The sequence below is a fragment of the Gavia stellata genome, chromosome 13, assembly GCF_030936135.1.
Source record: "Gavia stellata isolate bGavSte3 chromosome 13, bGavSte3.hap2, whole genome shotgun sequence".
NCBI lineage: Eukaryota > Metazoa > Chordata > Aves > Gaviiformes > Gaviidae > Gavia > Gavia stellata.
The window spans coordinates 2,502,241-2,522,919 of NC_082606.1; the positions used below are offsets into that span (position 1 = coordinate 2,502,241).

The following is a 20,679-nucleotide window of genomic DNA, read 5'->3' on the forward strand; positions in this document are numbered from 1 at the left end:
GGTGACTGCACCCCACTTTTCAATCTTATTCTACCCAGTTCTCTTCAAAGCAGTCAGCCCATGGACACTGAGACATTAAAATGAGAGAGGGAAGGTTAAAATGCTGCCTCTTTCTTCATCCCTCCCTTTGCCTTGCACGCCCCAACCTGGAAGGCAGCACGCACGCTTTCCAAACCATGGAGAGGTTGAAGCTTGGGCTCTTCTGCTGGCGGAGGCCAGCTGCCTGGCGTGCTGGCGGAGACGGGCCTTCTCCCACAACCCACATCCATGATGCCTACAAAAATACAGAGGGGATATTCTCTGCCCTCCCTGTGACTTACAAGGGATTGTTTCTTGTTCCCACTAGAGCATCAGTGGAATAAGAAAGAGACAAGCATCTGAAGTCAGGCCCGTCCATCTCCTGGTCACCTTTATCTTCTTCAGGTGGAGTCCAAACAAAAACTCAGCCCTTCTGAAATCCCTAGAGGGGACTGCATTAATGAAACTCACCCCTCTTCTTGCTTCCTCTGCAACCTGCTGATCACAGGAGAAAACCTGGGAGGAAGTGACACTTTCTGACGCGCACAGTGAGCCATCCAAGTCCCCCCGTAAATAGGTGCTGCGGGCCAGGTTCACAGCTGGTGCAAAGCAATGCAAAGCTGAGGCCAACCAGAGCTGTTCTAAAAAACACCAGCCACAGGCCTGCCCTGATGTTCCCTTTTACAGCCCACGTCAACCTCGGATCTTTGTCTCAACAGGAAAACCTTTTTTGGTGGCTTCTATGGCTGATCATTCGTATGTTCCAGCTCAGGCACACGCCTTGTCTGTGCGTTACCTCGTTGGATTAAATTTGCTCATATCCTTTTGTTCCATGTATTAAAATATTCTATAAAATCAAGTGACCAAAAATCTATAGCTCTAAGAATACCTGGTTATCTTCTTTTTTTTTGTTGTTTTTCATATGTTTTTTGTTTGTTTCTAATCACAGTTAAACCTAAACAAAAGAAATGGAGAAAAAGGGGGAGGGGGGGAAGAAAAAATGATTCATGAAAGTCTAATCAGGAACTGAATTGCACGGCTGACATAACCAGCTCTCAGAAGGAGTCCTCACAAATTGGAGGGCAGTTTGGACCTGACAGGTTCCAGATCCCCTGTGAGCACTATGGATTCTTTCCGCCCACCAGCAGTCAGAGATGCGGCGCCTGCAGCGCTGGCCCCAAACACCAGCGGATGTGGTAAAGAACCTGAGGACATCTGACGTGGTAAAGTCACACGCCCAGGAATTGAGCTACAAGGCTTCCCAAGAAGTCCAGTCCCTCCACCAGGAAAAGGAGAGAAGCTGGAAACAGATTCTCTAGAGGAATGAGGAGAACTTTGGCTCAGTGCCTGAGCCAGCTCTTGGGGCAAAGATGGCTGGGAAGCAGAAATCAACTTGATGTCCTGGTTCAGACGTCCCAGTGGCACAGGTGCCGTGCTCTTGGACTGCAGGATCTGCAGAGGTGGGCTGGCGGTCTGAGGCAGGAGCAGAGATCCGTGAGAGCCTGAGGCCCCGGAAGGGCCACATTGAAAAGTTCTTGTTGCCACTGGGCTCTGACTAGGAGGGCTAAGGCCAGAAGGGGTATAACAGGGAGAGGCGACACCAGACTGTTGTAGTGGAGACATGGAGGCAAAAGGTGGCCGCTCTTGGTGGAGCTGGGCTATCGTTCCAGTTAAAGATCCTAATGCACTTGGATGCGTTTGGCACAGGCCTGAGGACGGCCCACCAGAGGCCTGTGCCAGCTGGCTTAGGCTGGAGGATGGAGAGTTGGAAGGAGGGGGTTGGAAGTGATTCATTCCCCCCAAAGTCCCACTGCCCGACAGCTGCTGTAACTGTCCCCCCTGCAGTGGTCTTGTGTTGGGCTGGAACTGGCTGAGAAGACTGGGGGGTGAGTTTGAGGAGAGCTGGGTGAGTGACGTTGATGGGGAGCTAGTTGTGGCTTGCTGGAAGTGCCTAAATCCACTGCTGGAAAGGGCTGGCGGCTGCTGCTGCTGCTGTTGCTGCTGCATGGGCTGAGCTGTACCTAAGGGTGATCCAGAAGGAGCGTGTTGGAACTGGCTCAGTCCCACTGAGGATGCGCTGCTCAAACCCGGCTGGCTTGAGCCACCTGGAGGGGATCCCACCTGGAACTGGCCTAAGCCGGCAGCAGCTGAGAATCCTGCGAGCTGCTGGATGTGGAAGGAAGAGGACGAAGGGGTTTCCGCTCCTGGTGTATGCAGCTGGGATGGAGTACTGGAGGGAGAGCCAACGGCAGAAGGCCCAGTCGACGGGATTAGAGACTGAAGCCTCTTCAGCTGTCTTGGAGTCTGGTTGGATTGCTGTCCCAAAGAACCCAAGACGGACACCGGAGGACGGAAGATGGCTGTCGGGAGGCGTGGGTGGTGGGTCAGAGCTATAGCGACAGAAGTGGTGGCTGCTGCAGCTTGCAGGGGTGCCTGGATCAGTGGAGTCCAGATGACAGGGGTGGGTGTGGATGCGGCAGCGGCAGCAGCAGCGGCGGCAGCCTGGACATTGTGAGCACAGTGTGCCATCTCTCTGTCGTGCTGCACAATCTGCTGGATGATCTCATTCTCCTGGTAGTTGAAAACACCCGAATTGAGGTCATGCTGGACTTTATGCAGCAGAATGGAATTTTTCTTGCCTGTAGAGAAAGTGAAGAGAGAAATGAGTCATTCTGTTATGTCAAAGCACGGGAAGCTTCCTTAAAGCTTCCTGCCAGATTTTCCTCGAATTGTTGGCACTGTCTCCCCTCCACTGTCATCATGGGATCTGTGTACAGTCTCTGTGCTCCAGCAACAAGATGACAAACATCACATGTTCTGCTTTTGTGGTATGATCAACAAACCTCAAGATCCCATAAAAACGTGCCCAACAGGACACGTATTCTTAATTAGACAGTAAAGCCACTTTGGATAAGTGTGGTAGACTGGTAGCAAAGCTCATGAACCTGGAAGATTCCCATTTTGCACCTCATAATCTGAACTTCCATTAGAAAAAGAGAATAAATCCAAAGGCTGTACTTTTTTTGTGTTTGCAAAGGAAAACCTCAAAAATATAAGTCCAGTGAAGTCTCCTGAGTCTTCAGCTACTCTCCAGCGACACCTTTTCCTCATCTGTCTCATGCACCTTGTTCACTCTAAAGTCAAGTATCTGTTTCTATTTGAAAGGAAATTTCTCTATGAATAAGGAACAGAAGAACTTTACGTGCTGGAAAAACTGACGTGGCCCAAGTAAAAGCCCTCAGACATGCCGCAGCTACCATCTTACTTGGCCGTGCCCTTCTAGCCCCAACTTTAAGGAAACTGCAGGCTAGCAAACGTCATGTTCCAGCTGGACTTCCTAGCCTGCGGCAAAATATTAGCTCAGCGCTTTGCCTTTTCAATGGGCTGGAAAATGTGGCGTAATGAGTTTGTCTGGCCTGAGAGTGCACCTAGCACTGAAGGGATGCACTCTCCTGGACTGAAGGAGAGAAGCAATGCAGGGCGATGAGATGCTGCCAGTGATGCCCTTTCACCAGAGCACAAATGCCTTCTCAAAGAAGAGGATTTCTGATGTGGACAAGCTCTCTGCATAATGGCTTTCATATCTCTGTTCTCGTAACAGCGTGCGAATCGGTAACTGTGCCAGCATTGATTTATAAGGAGCCGGTATATGCTGATTTGAATGATTTTCTTACAAAATTAGTGTGAATTAGATCCTCTGTTCTTGCCTTTTCAAGGGTCCTCTATCCTGACAATATATGGCAGTTTGACTTGATGACAGCACCTACCTACCTTTTCACTTTTGTTTAATGAAGCTGTTTGGATTTGAAGGGTTCAGCCTAGTAAGTTCTCTGAGTGTCTGCGAGCGTGCATGTGCATCCCTGGTCCCCTGGTTGCGTGTCTGTACACAGCTCATTTTGTAGCTGAAGCTCAGGGGGTGAGTGTAGAAGGGTCACCTCTAGACGAAGCACCAGCCAGTTTGGATCAGATCAAAAGCTGTATTAACCCTCCTCCTGAACCAAATGTATCCTCAGGCCCCCACACCCATTAACAAACCTCTGCTCTGATTCAAATGTCATTTCTGCTGGTTCCTGTCTGATCACTTCTCGTTCCTGTACAGGACCAGGGCAAACAGACAGCATCTTGCCAATTGCTGTGGATTTATAGAGCATGAGATAGTGGCAGGTATGGAATGGAGGCCTGGATGTGGAAGGGCCTCTTTTTCTGTATTTTAACCCCCAAATCATGTCATGCTTTAAGAATTAAAGGCTGGCAGCACAGCTCATGTCAATTAAGTTTCCTGCAAACAAGGGCTTGTCCATTGAACTTGTCTCCATGCTTTCATGAAATCACAACTTTCAAGACAAGTCAACCGTTGGTATTATCGACTAAGACCACAATATGACATTTAATTTGTCCCATACAGCATTCTAGTTTAAACTGGTCAGCTGACAGTTTCCAAGAAGGAATGGTTAAGAGTGGACTGTCATGTTGGGTAGTAGTTCCCAGCGAGATTCCAGAGGAATTTCCTTTCAATCCTATACCAGTCAGATCTCAGATCTTTATGTACAGATGTGGGTGCATCTCTATGCATAGATGACATCCAGATTGCTGTTTGGATTTTCAGTGTGTGATATATCTTTTATATCTGTAACAGATAAAAAAGGACATGCTTCTTACTCTAGCCAAATGTAAAATCAAACATCTGGCAGCGAAGAACTTGAATGACACTCTGAGGAGTATCTTCAGATGGTATCCTGGTGTCCAGTAACTCTGAAATGGTAGAGTCTTGAATATAACTAGTTAAGTTCCAAATCTACCACCAGAAAAGGTGAAACAATAATTGCATAAATTAAAATAAATTGCATAAATTGTAAAGTGTAAGGGAGATACTAGTCACTACCACATATGATGCTAGGAAGGCATACAGTACGATGTTTTAGTTCCAGTGTCTAGCTGCGAAGCATGAAAAGGTACAGAAAATATTCACAAGAATCAGGCTTGAAAAACATCAGTGAATAAGTACAATGTATTCAGCTTCTCTCAGAGAAGAGGTGATTTGATACCTATTTATAGGGAACTTCGCAGACAAAGGAAGCTGCTAAGAACCATTCCCTTCAGTTCCAGAAGAACCCATGAGATATTGTGATTTTAGACAAGCCCATAAAAAAAAATGGAGCAATCTAACTCTAATTGTAGTTAAGCACTGGAAGAACACACTAATGGTTTTTCCTTTACTGTGCTTTTTAAAATCATGCGTTTCTCTCTTTACAAAGGCCAAGGTGTGGCTTTAGCGACTGAGCACTATGCAATAGTGCTATGCAATTGTTCAGAGCGGGTAAAGCTTACAATCTACAGTGGGCTGAACTGCACCATAAAACCAAACCACTAAAATGCTGACAGAGTTTTGATTCTGGATCTGCAGCTGGTGCGGTTGGGACATGTCTGTTGTGGCAGTGCTATGGGATGCTTAATGCTTTTGTGGTTTAGCTACTGCTAATCACTACCGCCAAAAAAAGCAGTAAGGCATATGGACTGGCCTTCCTTTTCTCACCTTGGAGAAAGACACCAGCCCTGGAAGGACTTTCAGTCTGGAGAAGAGGAGGCTGAGGGGAGACCTCATCGCTCTCTACAATTACCTGAAAGGGGGTTGTGGGGAGGTGGGTGTTGGTCTCTTCTCCCAAGTGACTAGCGACAGGACAAGAGGAAATGGCCTCAAGTTGCGCCAGGGGAGGTTCAGGCTGGATATTAGGAAAAATTTCTTTCCTGAGACGGTGGTGAAGCATTGGAAGAGGCTGCCCAGGGAGGTGGTGGAGTCACCATCCCTGGAGGTGTTCAAGGAACGTGTGGACATGGCACGGCACAACATGGTTTAGTGGGCATAGTGGTGTTAGTTGATGGTTGGACTTGATGATCTTACAGGTCTTTTCCAACCTTAACGGTTCTGTGATTCTGTGACACAGTCCTGAAGGTAAACAGTGTTCTCAGCTGCTAATGTCATTACAGGGGCTGGAGAGCTTGTCTGCACTGGAAGTGCTTGTGTAGACTATGTATATAATGCCTGTTTCACTGTATACTGGACTGGAATAAACAGCACCGGATATTCCCTAAACAGACAGATCCTGGTTCTACCTGCCGTTCACGCAGCCAGGCACTCCAGAAGGAGCATGAATGTCACCTTTAAACCTAAGAGCATTTCTGCAGTGAACATACAGTGAAAGGGGGTGAATGGCGCAGAGGGTCATGCTGCACACACACACCCACAGACACAGTAATTTCCACGTGCTATCTACTAGAATCACATATGCACTCACAAACAAATTAGATCACAAATTGCTGCTTAAAAAGAAATGGAAATACTAACCGCTCCAAATCTGGAGAGAAGGAACAACCCATCTAAACTAAATTGACAGGTAAGACAGAATCTAGCCAGCACACTTGAGTCAAAGAGGGATTCAGACTGCAGGTTTGTAATCATTCTCTTTTTGGAGTTGAAGGTACAAATCGCAGCATGGGGAATCTGTAGCTATCTTGCACAACTGCAAGGTCAGGATGTGGATGGGAGACGGCATGCTGAGTTCAAAGCAGACAGGCAAAAAAGCCGCCTTACCACATTTGCTTTCTTGATAACAGACTGTAGCAAAACCGGGCTGAGGAGGAATGGCTAGGGGTAGACGAAGGAGAAACAGCAGATGCTGCTAGCGCAGCTTTCTGAAAAGCTCAATACCAGCAACTGCTCCGAGTTTCCATCATTACACCTCATCTCACTCTTTTAATTCCATGTCACCTGTCTTTGGCTTCTGATTTGCTTGTCTGTGCTTGAATAGCCTGCAATTTCCAGTGCTGCCCTCAATTCAAACGAGAACCCATAGCGATGTTAATCAGAGCTGCACAGATGAATGGAGGGGACCGATGTTTTCATAACCAGAGCTCTTGACAACACAGAAAGGGCTGAACAGCAGACTCTGGTTTCCTTGGCAGAGTACTAAATAGAGAATATGCTAACATTTGCCAAACATGCATACTGTTTACTGGAAAATGGTTTGATCAAACCTCCTTAAACTTCTGTCAAATTGATAAAATAATTCCAGCAAAAACCTTGGAATGATTATTTTTTTCAAGTTTTTAAAACAGAACATTTCCGCTTTCCTTTGAAATTACATTATACTTTACTGTTTTCCTGAGCCCAACTTGAATGTATCAACTGTTTCATTAGATCAAATTTTTCTTTTCTATTTTGCCAAGAAAGTCTCAAATTCCTGCTCCAGAACATTTTTAAAAAAAGACTGAAAACGTTCTTTCAATTATTGAAGGGGAGAGGAATTTTTCAAAATAATTTTTCAAAATTGTAATTGGTTAGCAAACTGAAAAATTAATTGGTTCCACCATTCTAATTAACTGCATCATTTACGTGATGTTTCCACACAGCAATGTAAGCCTTATTAGTTGCTTCTGGAGAAAACCCTCCTTCCAGCCCGCACCAGATAAGACCAGGCACACATCAGAGCCCTGCTGGGACAAAGATATTTTCCTGGCAGGTCTGATGAAGGTCCTGCATGAAACATAAGCCAACAGTGGAACGAGGCAGTGGGAGCAAGTTTGCTTGGGCTGGTGATTCTGAGATTATTTTTCCCCTTCATCATATCTATGAAATTGCTTCAGTTTCAAATTCATTTTTCCTGCTCTGGATTTATTGTCATAGCACCTGCCTCAAAAGGAGAGCAAAAAAGACAGCAATCAAAGGGCTGAAAGGCTGATTAGTTTGGCTCTGTGTAACCCTAATTGAAACGATGTTCTGCAGCTCACAGCTACACTCAGTGAACCGTGATAGAGACCTGCATTCCTGCTAAGCCAGTGAGAAGCTTCCTTAGGAGAGAGAAAAAGGCACTCCTGTTTCCCCTTCAATCTAATCAGGGAAGCAGGGAGGCTGTATGTTACAGAGTTTCTCCTTCTATGTTGTTTATCCCACGTAAATTAAAGTGCTGAGCGGAGTCTAAGGTACTAAGATAAACAATCCACGCGAGCATCTCTCCTAAACCCAAAAGCACTATACAAATTTACTGAGATGCCACGGAGCTAGCACAGGAGCCATCTGCAACCACCTCATGCACCAACTCCCCACCCTTGCTTACTCTGAGGTAGCTCAAGGCCCCTTACGTTTTCTACAGAGGCGAGAGAAGCTGCCTCAGGTTTCTGCAGGGCAAGGGGTGTGTGACAACCCGATGAGGGGGGGACGGGGTGGCTCCCAAGCAGCCACTGGGGCTGGACATGCCCCTGACGGGACTGAAGGACAGTTCAACTAACGGAGCTACAGGAGGGCTGAGACTAAAAGGTCTCCATGGCACAACTAACTTTTTTTTATTCTCTTTGTACAGCTCCTAACACAATATGAGGTTTCCCATAGTCAGACAAAACCAAATACTATCAATGGAGTGCTCTGGGTTCTAAAAACTGCGTTTTCCTCACTGCAACAATAGGCTAAATACAGGAAAAAAAGGAAGGTATTTAGAGCCTAGAAGATGTTCACAGCAAAGCTACTGGTGCTTTGAAATGGAGTGGGGTATGTAAAATTATGGAAACTAAGCAAATAGATGTTGCTCCCTCAATAAAGAATTGCAAAGTCAGATTTTCCTCAACTGTAGATAGCACACAAAAGAACAGGGAGAAAGGCCCATGTGATTTCATAAAAGGAGCCAGCACTCAACAATAATTCTTCTATCAAATAATCAAAATTAGCCTTCTGTTGTTAAAATTCTGCACACAGGGGAAATTAGCTCTGACTTTCTGTTCACTTCTCTTTTCAGTTCTGTCTAAGCCCACTGGCTGCAGTTTAAGAATTCAGGTCACTAAATTGCTTTCTGAATTTGCATGTATTTGAAATAATCTCACTTTATTAGGCTGGCTAATGCCCTGGCCTGCTGTCAAAGTGGCTGCCCCCTGCCACATGGTTACTTCTTTCAGGTCTTCTCTTCTTATTATTCATAGGACTGGGTACTAAACACCCTGCTTGGATGACTGGTTGCTGCAAAGGGCAGCTCTGAAGGTGGTCTTTGCCCTCCCCTGCCTATGGGTTACTTGTGACCTGAGCTGGTCTCCGGTGGTAATTCAGCTTGCTGCCATCGTCCCCAGAGGGGCAATACAGCAACTGGCAACTGCAGGCAAAGAAACCCTGGCCACAGTCAGTAACTGGCAGTTTGCCACAGCTGCTTCTATGCCCCGGGGAAACTCTTCTGCACTGGGACTACATTGGTCAGAAGGTCTCACTGCACCAGCTCTTGCCACCGTCTTAGAGTCCGCATGTACAGGGAAATTAGCTGGAACAGAGATTTCAAAATAATTCTTAACTCCCAGTATATGTGCTCTTTTCCTGTTCAAGCCTGACTTTCTCTCAAATGTAAGTTAACCCCACTGAACTGTATTAACTGTCATGTAAAGGTTTCTGTGCAAATTGAAGTAGCTCTTGGAAGCAAAGCAAAGCCAGCTGGATCAACTCTAAGAGCATCCACAGAGGAGTTCAGTGCACTTAACAAATCTGCTCTAGAAACTAATTCAGATTAACCTTCCTGAGAGCCTGGCTGTGTAAATACATTACAAATTGGACATGCAGTTCTCGATGAACTGCTCTGCAGTAGTTGCTGTATGTGTGCTCCTATGCCATGATACGTACAAGGCAGCACCCACCTGTATACTGCAGTTTCACTTCTCTCTTGCTAAAGCTGTATCCTTTGAACTCTGGTAGTCCATTTAAAGTACAACAATACCTCCTTCTCCCCTGCTGTGTCCTCTGTGAGCCTGTGTGGATTTACACCTGTACACAGGGGTTTTATTGCAGGAAAGCCAAATACCATATTGAATGGGAAATAAATTTTATCAGTGGAGAGCCCATTGTACTGGGGAGGTTAACTGAACCTATTTTCTTATTACTACCTTAACAAACAATAATGAGCTCAAAAATTTAAAATGGACAATTCCCTGTCTTTCCAAGTGGAGGTCTTCCCTCCTTGTACAGCTCAGTCTTACCACTTATTGCTTCTTCTCTCCCATAATCCCAATAGTTGTCTTCCAAAATACGTGGCATCTCTTTTAACACACAGAACACAACCTTTAACTGGGCGAAACTGCTGTAGGTCAAATGATACACTATCATACACTTTGTGAATAATGTTATCTGATGAATCTCATGACAGGTAAACAAAACTTAAAATAAAGGAAGGTCTTCCCTCCCACTCTTTACAGTTATGCCCATCATACAGAGCTTTACAGAATAAAAATATTGAATGTATAGAGCTATCTAGAGCAAACTGTTTGCGAACACCCAAGAACGGGTGTAAGAATTGTATAATTCTGGAGTCCCTGTGATGCCCTGAAGCACGGTGTCCTGGCTGTTACTTATCGCTGGAGACTGAAGCCAAAGAGCTGCCTTCTCCTCAAGTGGCAGAAGTGCATGTGTCTGGAGCCAAAGCTCCTGCACTCAATTCTCAGTGCCCTACTGGAGCTGACAGCTGTGACAGGGACAGATTCTGGAAGACTCTGGACATTCTGGCACTGTTTTTCTGTCAGTTGTGTGCTTTGCAGTATGGTCTGCCTGCAGATTGGACTGCCTCCAAGGCAGGAAAAGTCCCCTGAGTCTAGAGGTCTGGTTGTTAAACAGGTCCTACTTCATGTAATTAAAGAGGGGGCTGAAAGTTATTGTAAAAGGTGTTGGAGTGGTAAACTGTTATCTGAACAGGTGTTTTACTTTGATGCAGATAGCAAAGAGCTGTGGACGTGGCTCTCCACATATAAAAGGAATCCAGTAACCTGGGGGACCCAGGGAGATGGGGCACAAATATATTGTACCTCCTACAACTCCCCCAACTCTTTCACTTCTGCGTAATGTCTCCCAGCTAGCCAACTATCCATCTGTGCTACTACTGACTCCTGCCTAGAAGACCAAACTTGCCAGAGAACTTGCACCCTACAAGGTAGACACAGGTTGGGATAAAGTGATGTGACCAAGGTCATTTACAAAGTCAAAGACAGGTCTCCTGAGATCTCATCACCAACCCGTACTGCCCCTTCTATTGGGGTGTCTTAGGCTTTATTTTCCTTCTTAGAGTTGCATGAGAAATGGCACTTCATATTCAGGTGAACAGTGTTGCCAGTACACCTTAAGCTGAGGTAATTTGCGTTCATTCATGGCTGGTGAGTTGCCGGTATCTTTCCTTAGGCTAAACAGAAAATGCTCAGAGCCTGGGCCTTCACTTCCAAATAAAAAGAAATTCAAATATTAAACTCCTGCTTAAGTCCAAGCTCCTACCCTGCATATCTGTGCTAGATAGCATTTCCAGGGTGTGATTCACCTAAGCCATGTTAGACAGCCACCTTAGGAGAAGACAAATCACACTCTAAATGCTTTTTTCTCTCTGCTGACTATAAAAGTCAGACTCAGATCTCCACATTTTACTGTCAGAAATGATGGGAGAGGATTTCAAGTCAGAGTACCACACACAGTGGTATTTGAACTTTGATTCCTCATAAACAGTTATGTTTGTGAGTTATTCGATGATCAGAGAGGACATGACACAGGAGAACCTATGTTATCTCTTGTCAGCCTCTGACACCCTCACCGGCTCAGTACTTGGATAATAAGATTCCACCTCCTTAAAGGGCTGGGCAGAGTTCAACGTGATTTTGAAACAGAGCTTTCTCCCAAGGCACACACACTGTAGCATTGCGTAGCCGGGCCACAGGAACCGATATCTTTACATCACCTGTGCCTGTATCAGCAGCCTCAAATAAGAAAAAAAAAAATATATATATATATCTCCTTATGACCAAATCTGCTTGCTCATCTCACATGTGCAGCTCTTTGGGGGTTACTCACCTGCGTACAGTAAACAAATTTGGGACTGCAATGTGGATACAGTGTAAAATTTATGCTGAGTGCATATTGTTTTATTTATACACATTTCAGTCCGTTTCATTTATTCGTATGATCTTGCACGGCACCTGGCACAAGGGAGTAGGCAGCTAAGAAGCATTCAGAAACTGAGCTCCACCTTTGTTGGTATTATTTTGCCTGTAGAAGGGATGAGGAACTGAGGCACGGAGCAAAGGCATGACAAGGACAAACGGAATCTGTGGCAGAGCTTGGCACAGATCCCAGATCTTCTCATTCACAGTTCACCTAGCCTAAACACAGGCCAGCCCTTCCTCTGAGGCAGCAGATCCCAGAGTATTAGTCATGACCTAGACAAGCGGGGTTGCAAACCCAACAGGATTTCAATTGCAGAAGCGTGATCACGACCTGACAAATAGGGTGCCACTTCAAAAAGTTTGGGAACAGTTATTTTTGTGGCTTGTTTATATGACAAAGCTTTTAAAACTTCTACCACTATAATATCTTGAACAGACACTCTTGTACCGCAATAATATTATATAATTATATTTAGAGACTGATATTGTGTTGTCTTAGCTTTTCTTTGTTTTTTTGGCATCTGCAATGCCTGGAGGAAATGCAAGGCACTTTTAATTCTGAGTTAACTGGGATCCTTGTATCAAACCATATGCAACTGGCATTCAAAATGTATGCATTTCAAGCTACGTGGCAAAAAATTCCTGATGAAAATGAAAAAATAACTCCCTCTGGCCTTCAGTATGCCTTCAGCTCTCACCAGTGACCTTCATACGGATGGTAAGCAACCTTATGACAGACATTTATGGTATTTATTACAGCACAATGAACAATGGAAAATAATTGCCCCCCAATATTTTTTGAACGCATCAGTGAATTTTGATTCGACAATATTCACGATCCGTATTGTATTTACTTTCAATGCACATTTGAGTGGTTGTGTTTTACAGGTGCAAATAGTTGTGAAAATCTAATTTTAAGCTTCAATGGTCACTGAGAGCCAGTTTCAAAGCAGTCAGGGACAGAATGATGCAACTTACGTAACTAACTGACACATCACAGACTGGGACGATTCACAAATGCTTGTCAGACAAAGAATTACTCACTGGAAAAATGAACAAATCATTTCAACACACAAATACTACAAAGAATTTTACAGCTTGGTCAAGAACAAGAAAAAGAGGAAGATTCAATCAGTGATAAAATGATCATTAATCAGTGATCAGCCTAATTTCCTTGAGTCTCAGTCTTCAGGCCCTGAGCCTGTGCAGAGTTACACATGTGATATTCTGCAGGTTGAGGAGTTCTTTAGAGTCTGAAGTTACTCAGAGAGCAGAGTTAAGCAGGGACGCAAATCTTTGTAGAATTCCAGCCTTAGTCAATTCATGGAGACTAATCCCTTCCAGTCTTTAAAGAGCTCTGCAAGTGCAAAACACCTGGGAAACATCTTCCCCAGCCATGCATGGCACAGGCAGGATGACAGTATCAATTCCCATTAACAACAGAGGTTATAAGGATACATCAACTTGCTCTTTGCGGAGCGATCAATGTAGCTGACGGCTCCCTGGGGGGCTGTGCCCCTCATGCTGCTGCACTGCCCATCTACCAGCAGGAAGCGATGGCAGCACACAGATCAGGGTGCATCTGCCCCTCTCCTTCCCCTCTGCTTAGCCACAGGCTTTCAAACTGCATTTGCTCTGCAAAGTGAATGCCTCACTGCACCTCCAGTCAACCAGTACTGCTCCTGTTGCTCCAAGGGATGAGGTCTTACGCTCTCATCCTGTCTCCCTGCTACCTAGACAAGCTTAGACCATGCTTTTGAAATCCTCCATATAGCAGGTAATCCTGTAAACGTCTCTCCAGTCACTGTGACTGGATGGACTGAGATTTTTCTCCCTGCTCTCTCAATTCCTCACTGCACAGGGGGAATACTGGATGGATCTTATCCCGGTACCAGAATAGTGATATAGAGCCCTCTGAATCATTTCATGTACTCAGTGAGGCATGGGCTTCTCAAGGACATGTTGTCAGCTGGGTAGAAGGGAGTTAGTGAACGCACCACTGACTTGGAAAGAGGCTCCCGTTTGCTTCCATCTTGTGCACAGATCCTGAGCTGAACGTAACAGGAACCAAAAATATGGTCCTGCTTCTGTTCATACCTGGCTTTTAGGAACTGCTGTCCTCTAGAATAATCCCTCTACTTTCAGAAACAGTCTCAGCAGAATGCAGTAATCTTGACTTCCCTAAAACGTCACATGCTGTTACACAGCTACTGCACTGCTCTTTCTGGATGGTCCACGTTTCAGGGGAAGGTGAAGAAATGCCTTATTTATAAAGACAGGGATTTCCATGGGATCTGCCAGTTTCAGGAGAGTGCACATAACTCCCTTAGGCTCTTCTGGGAAATTCCAGCCAAAGAGTGCTGGGCACAACAGGCTTGGAAGGTGCTATGAAGATGCTATTTTGCAATATTAGAGTATGTGAAGTTGAGAGAACAGGCAGCTCTCAAGTCTGATTGCCAGGGAAACAGGGATAGCACTCAGATTTTCAATGCGCAACTCTGCAGGTCTCTGCCTTTTATATGGCATAGGCACTGATGTTGTCTCAGGTCAGCAGAATGGCAAAAGGAGGGGAGGACAATGCCAGAGCTCTGCACCAAAGGGCCTGTTATTCCAGTTGCTCTGTGTCACCTTCTGACCTTATGTTGACATTTTGCAGCTGCGTGTGGAAGGGAGTTTCTCCTAGGGGAAGAAGCATGTGAGGTTCTTTATGCTGGTTCAGAATTTTCCATGAATTTTAGTTACATGTGCGGCAACACACAGAGCAAAAGACAAGGAGCACAGCATGTCCTGCCCACCTGTATACACAGTCACAGAGAGCATCAGGCTAGGAAGCTGAGCAGCACTGATCATCTAAGGGCGAAGAATTTGAGATAATGTCAAGCTGGCCCATCCCTGGTTGTGCCTGACATTGCATTTTCTTAGCGGTTTGTTCAGACTAATTTAAATAACCCAAGTGATGGGACTATTGCCACTTACACTAGGGCCTCATTAGCATGGGCTTTGCCAAACTCTACATATTTAGCTCATAACCTTTTCCTCAGGGTCACGCTTTCTGATTTGCAGCAGGTAATGAGATGCACAGAATACAATGTTCCTGGCATGAAAAGCCCCAGAGGCACTGCACCCCTTGCTGGGATGCCAGGTTATTCCCTACCCGCCTCACCCCATCACCCTCCTCGACTTCTGCATTGTATTCAGACCTGCACTGACCTTTATGATTCCGAAAAGCAATGAAAATGCATGCAGTTTTAAGAGATGTATAATAAGAAGCTAAAGAAGTTAGACTGGGACTCTGAAATGCTCAGTCCTCAGCTCTGCAAAGACTTCTTGCATGACCTTGCATAAGTCACTTAATCTCTCTGTGTTACACATCTCTGGCTGTGACCAAAGAATGTTATCCTGGTCTTCTCTAGTTAGACAAGGATGTTTGCAGCACAGGTTATGTCTCCCACAGGACAGGAGAGCATCCTGGGATGGGTGACTATGAGCTATAAAAATTCAATAGTACTCTTTGGTTAATTGTGTTTCATTTGGGCTGTGGGAGGTTAGATTTTTATCAATCGTTCCAAGTCTTTGTCCAATCAGGTGCCTACTTCTACTGAATATATTTATAGTTGGACTCTGATGGACAGCTGGGCAGGTGCTTTGTGGTTGTGTTTTGCTGATGGCTTTGCACAGAGTCTCTTTAGGATCAGAAAACGCCCAAAGCTTTCCCTTCCGTACAGCACTTCTGGCTTCTCCAGTTGCTTGTCAACTATGACCAGAAAAAATCCTGTCCCAAAAAGGAGCATTATGGCCTCCATTTCATTATGCATTGATATACCAGAGAAGAATATTCTTCCTCATCAACGTGGTTGCTAGCTTTTGTCTTAAAAAAATTAATACCAATAACCCATACAGTCATACCCTAGCCAGCATCCCTGCAAAACCAGGTCACACTCTAACAGACACTTAAGTCCCCATGCTGAGAGATGATTTCTGCCACAGAACATTTTGCTGAAATACTGGGGTTTCCTGGCAGGACTTTGGACTCAGTTTTCTCTTGAACCTGAGAGGCTGTGGGTATTTACACATTCTGAGCTAAAATTCAAAATCTAGTGAATTTACCAGCATGGCGCCGATGGCCTCAGATTACAGATCTTGGTTCTTCAAAAAGAACCCTTGGAAAGGGAAACAAACAGAAGTAGGAGCCAGCAGAAATATGTGTGTGTGAGAGAGAAAGAGAGAGAAGGATATGGATTTAACAGATTGTGAATGGGGCTCCTTGCAGGAGCTGAAGTCAGGCAAGGAGAGACAGGCTGGGATCTCCTTCAGTTCATAACTCCAGCAAAGGAACTAAGGACCAAGCCTGGAGATGGGGTGCCAGGGCAGCAGGTACTGTGAAGGAGACCCTCACACCTTCCACTTACCAATTCTGTCCAGCCTGTCAAGAGCCACAGTTTCAAAAGCTCGCCGCATCATGGGATACTCTTCCAGCACCTCATTGAAGTTGTCCACTGAGAGGGAGTAGAGCCGGCAGTAGGTATCAGCTCGCACACTGGCTGTGCGCCGGCCACGGGTCAACAGGCAAATTTCTGGAATGAAAGAGGCAGCCTGAGAACATGGGGACAGACACCATCACCCCTGCAATACAAGATCTGGCACTGTCACTCACAGGCAGTCCTGCCTGCCACCCAGTCTCCTCTCTAGCTGGACTCTACCTGCACTCCCACTGAAAACACGAACAGTGGTAATATTCTGCATATGCAGTAACATTTAAAAATACCAGGGGGCTCAGTTGTGGCAGCTGCTACACACAATTGCACCTCCGGGATTCTGCTGATCTAATTAGCCAGCCAAGTTTTGTTATGGTGGATTAGCAAAGACATCATTTTTTTATTCAGAGTGGAGAAGCTGTCTTTCTCCAGCTTCTCATGGGCACTGGGAGCAGAAGGTCAAGCCATGCTCTCATTGAAGCTAATTCTCTCTCTAGATTTGTAGTAAAGGCTCTGTGCTGACCTGTGGCCTTGGTGCCTGGTAGTAATTTTGATCCCCACACCTGGAACATTTGTCTTTTCAAAGTTTTCCAAGTTTTTTGTAGATGTGCCACAAGCTTACAGATTGTCAGCAAAAAACAAGTTAATGGCACCTACTATCTCTTGGTGTATTTACAGTGCGGTCAGCTACTCCTAGGAGGATGCTCAGCTGGCTACAGAACAGAATGCCCTTGACTCTACCATAAATGCCTGACTTGGGCACAGACGCTCCTTGAACACTCAGCGGAGAGCTCCTGAGTCCTGCTTTTCCAGTGATTACACACAGAGTATGGGCAGCTAAGGCAGGTACTTAAAGACAAGACGGTGTGACCTGAAGACTGACAGCACTCTTCTCTTGGCTGTGTATTGGGTATCAATCCACCAGCACCACCCTCAGGGTTCATTCTGGGTGTACGCCAAAGCACTGGTATCGCAGCACTACAAGGTTATAAGCGCGTTATTAGGCTGCTTTCCTAAGGAAATGATGCTTATGAGACCATGCTGGCTTTGAATGTGTGTGAGGAGTTGCGTGTGTGGTATCTAAACCATATTGAATGTCACAGGCAATTTTAATCGAATCTGTCAGAGTCGGGATTATCCTGACTCCACCGCTGTAACTCCAAATCCCAGCAACATGACCCAACTTGCTAGGGACATGCAAAATCCTTGTACTCCAGGTAGGTGCAGACAGGTTGTTTCACAGGAGCTAAGAGTCTAAGAAGAGGGTAGGAAATGCATGATAGGGATTTTCTGATAGAGAAAAAACGTTACAGAAGGGAAGGAAAGGCAGATTTCATTCTGCCCCTTCTCAGTAGGCCATTAATTGTGGTGCATTCAGTGCTTGTACTGAAACATGCATCTACCAGAGAACTGTCTGTCTTGTGCTGTCAGTGAGGTCTCTACAGGGCTCTGATAGGAGGGGTGTCTCTGTGTTACTCATAAGAACAATATTCTAAATCTTCTCCTACAGTCTTTTCTGACCTCATGCTAGTTTCACTGTTCCAGCACTCTGCTGCTGATACATTACGCCTGCCTGCTGACCTTCACAACATTTTGCTGAGCCACAGGCTGGGGAGATGATGGACTATGTTTTTTCCTCCGTGTTTATACACTACCTCGTATGATAGATGCCAGACAGTAGGACTAGGCAACACTATAAATGTGCTTGGAGAATTGAGAACACTCCATTTTTTTCCTTTAGGTTATCAGCTTCACAGATCTGTCAGTTTGCTTGGGGCAAAAAGAAATGAACCTACAAGAACTAAGTTTCCCTTCTCCATTTTGTTATTATTTATTATCTAGACTCCTGCACTGCCCAAGAGTCCTGGTCACCTCCCTTTGCACAATTTACTATATGGGAAGCTGCAAGACAGGTGAGATGAACAAAGACAGAGGGTGGAAGAGGAGGTGCCTTGGAGTATCAGTTCCACACGCTGCCATCCCTGGACACAGCGGGTATCGCTATGTAAGGGTGACTCACTAACACACACCTCCGAAGTAGGAGCCATCTGCCAGCTTCGTCTCCTTGTTGCCTTTGGTGAGGACGCTCACCACCCCGTGCTGGATGAAGTACATCTTCTTGCCAATGGTGCCCTCCCGGATGATGTAATCCCCTGGCTGAAACACCTCGAACCGCAACTTGGTCAACATGGATGTCACAAAGTTGGGATCTGCGTTGGCAAAGAGGGGCATGGAGGCAACGAGCTTCCGGCAGTTGAAGTTTATGATTTCCTGACCACGATGTGATGCAAAAGAGAGAGAAAAAAAGAGAGGCGGGGGGGATGGTGGGGACAAAAGATGGGACAGGGAGCAGAAAAGATACACACATATATTTAGTCAACATCTAATAACCTATCAAGATCCCTGACTTGACCTGTACATTAGGAAGTGGGGAAAAAAAGCACCGTTCCCTTAGTCTGGCTCCCCCAGCACAGGCTGGAATGGGCTCTGGATGCTCAGAGCATGTAGCAGTGCGAGCTGAAGCTGACAGCTTGACACCATGCTTCACTGCTTTCATTCATAGGCTTTCTCTTTGAGCAAGGACAATACCCTCCAACCTCCCAAATACACACAATATACCTCTTTCTGCAGGAACCTTTGGACTGTGAGAGAGGTGCACAGCACTGGTGAAATGCTGTATGAAAAAGCCCAGGGCTCCTCTCTGGGAAAATGTTGTAACTCACCTTGGCAGCCCTATGTTCTCTGTTGCCCTTCCTTGTCAATGAGATATTAAACAGCACAAATGTGCCAAGGCGCTCAGAGAAAGAATTATCCTGGGCAGCTGGGGACAGTGTCAAGAGAGGGGAGGGAGAGGTGCCCACCAGTCACTGAGGCATGGGCTGGATCATCAACCTCAGATGAAGAAAACCCAATTCAGCTGTTCAGCTGTCATATAGCAGACAGGGTCTGTGCCCCCTCCTGTGGCTTGGTGTCACTCAGAGGGTATGATAGCACTTGCCACTGCACAGGAGCTACTCTGGGCCATGGCAGCTCAGACTCAGAAAGCGGCAGAAAGTGATACTGAGTAAATCACCTCAGCACAGCGCTCCCCAGCCAAGCAGGGAAGGAGGATCTGGATGACTGGAGCATGAAGAAAGAGGGCTGGGGAAGCATCTCTCTCCTCCTCACTGGGGTTCTTTTCAGGGTTGCCCTTTTAGACTTTGGTAGAACTAGTTTTAATATATTGCTGGTAGATCCTCAGCTCTTCTCTCTCCTACGGAGGTACGTGACTGGGGGGAAAGACAGGAGGAAGACTGCTTCTGGTTCTTGTGGGTAACATATTAGAGGCATATACTAGGGAGAACCTGCATTGCTAGGCTTCAGCTAGGGGAGGGGGTTTTCTGTAGAGACTCCTTTCAAGTGTGGGCCCTGCTAGAAGGCTCCTCCTTTCCTTTGACTCTATATGCCGGTACAGCTGATGGATGGGGCACAGATGAGGCCAGCACACTGCATAGAGGTTTATATCAGTATATGAGATGATACAGCTTAATATTAGGGAGCACAAGGTGGGAGCTTACTGAGACACCATACCAGGCGATGGTGCATGTGAGCGTGGGGAGGGAAGGGGTCTTGCAGAAGTGTGAGGTAATAGCAAGGCACCTTCCAGAGTGCTGTCCTGCAGGGGTTCTTTGGGAATGGGGAGGACATTGCCAGACATTGCCATGGCCTCAGAAGGTGCCAAGATATACCTATTCACATGATGAGTGGGTGGCAGGGCCTGCATATTGCAGCCCCCATTGCCTTTATGTCAGACATCACTTGTGCTGCAGCTATGAACAGACTCAGGCAGGAGTCCTGCGAATGCCAAAGGCCTGGGTTTCTCTCTCCACAGCAATGACTTCTGCCATGACCAGGGCAAGGGAATACCAGACATAGACCAAAGCTGGGACAGTCACTCCCTGTAAATGAAACAGTCTCTGACAGAGACATAGCCAAGCTGTGGACCATGTTCTTCTTGGCCTTGCTCTCCCAGAAAGTTAGGCACAACACAGGAACAGGTACAGCCCCAAGCAAAATGATGCCTTTATGGCTGCTCAGACACGTGGCTGTGCTGTCTCTGCTGGACATGACATTAGAGCACACACAGAACCAGTGCTAATGGGAAAGCTGGCCTCCCACCACTCCCATCAACTGATAGTGTCCTCTGCAAAGCACTGAGACAGAAGACTGCGCACCGGGAGCTCCGCAGCTGCCAAAGATGACAGGAACA

At 46.0% G+C, this 20,679-nt stretch overlaps 1 protein-coding gene across 2 annotated transcripts in view; it reads right to left on the reverse strand.

Annotated features, from left to right (window-relative positions):
* Positions 1 to 1,086: 1,086 nt before the first annotated feature.
* The window catches only part of HCN4 (hyperpolarization activated cyclic nucleotide gated potassium channel 4), a 104,384-nt gene continuing 84,791 nt past the window's right edge, over positions 1,087 to 20,679 (reverse strand). The window contains exons 6-9 of one of the 2 annotated variants that reach the window (XM_059823585.1): positions 18,461 to 18,701; positions 16,365 to 16,529; positions 2,086 to 2,657; positions 1,087 to 1,998 (exon numbers count right to left, since the gene is read on the reverse strand). In XM_059823585.1, coding sequence (XP_059679568.1) covers positions 1,087 to 1,998; positions 2,086 to 2,657; positions 16,365 to 16,529; positions 18,461 to 18,701 — 1,890 coding nt within the window. Of the gene's footprint in view, positions 2,658 to 16,364; positions 16,530 to 18,460; positions 18,702 to 20,679 lie in introns of both variants that reach the window. The other variant, XM_009813494.2, reaches the window with a different exon arrangement.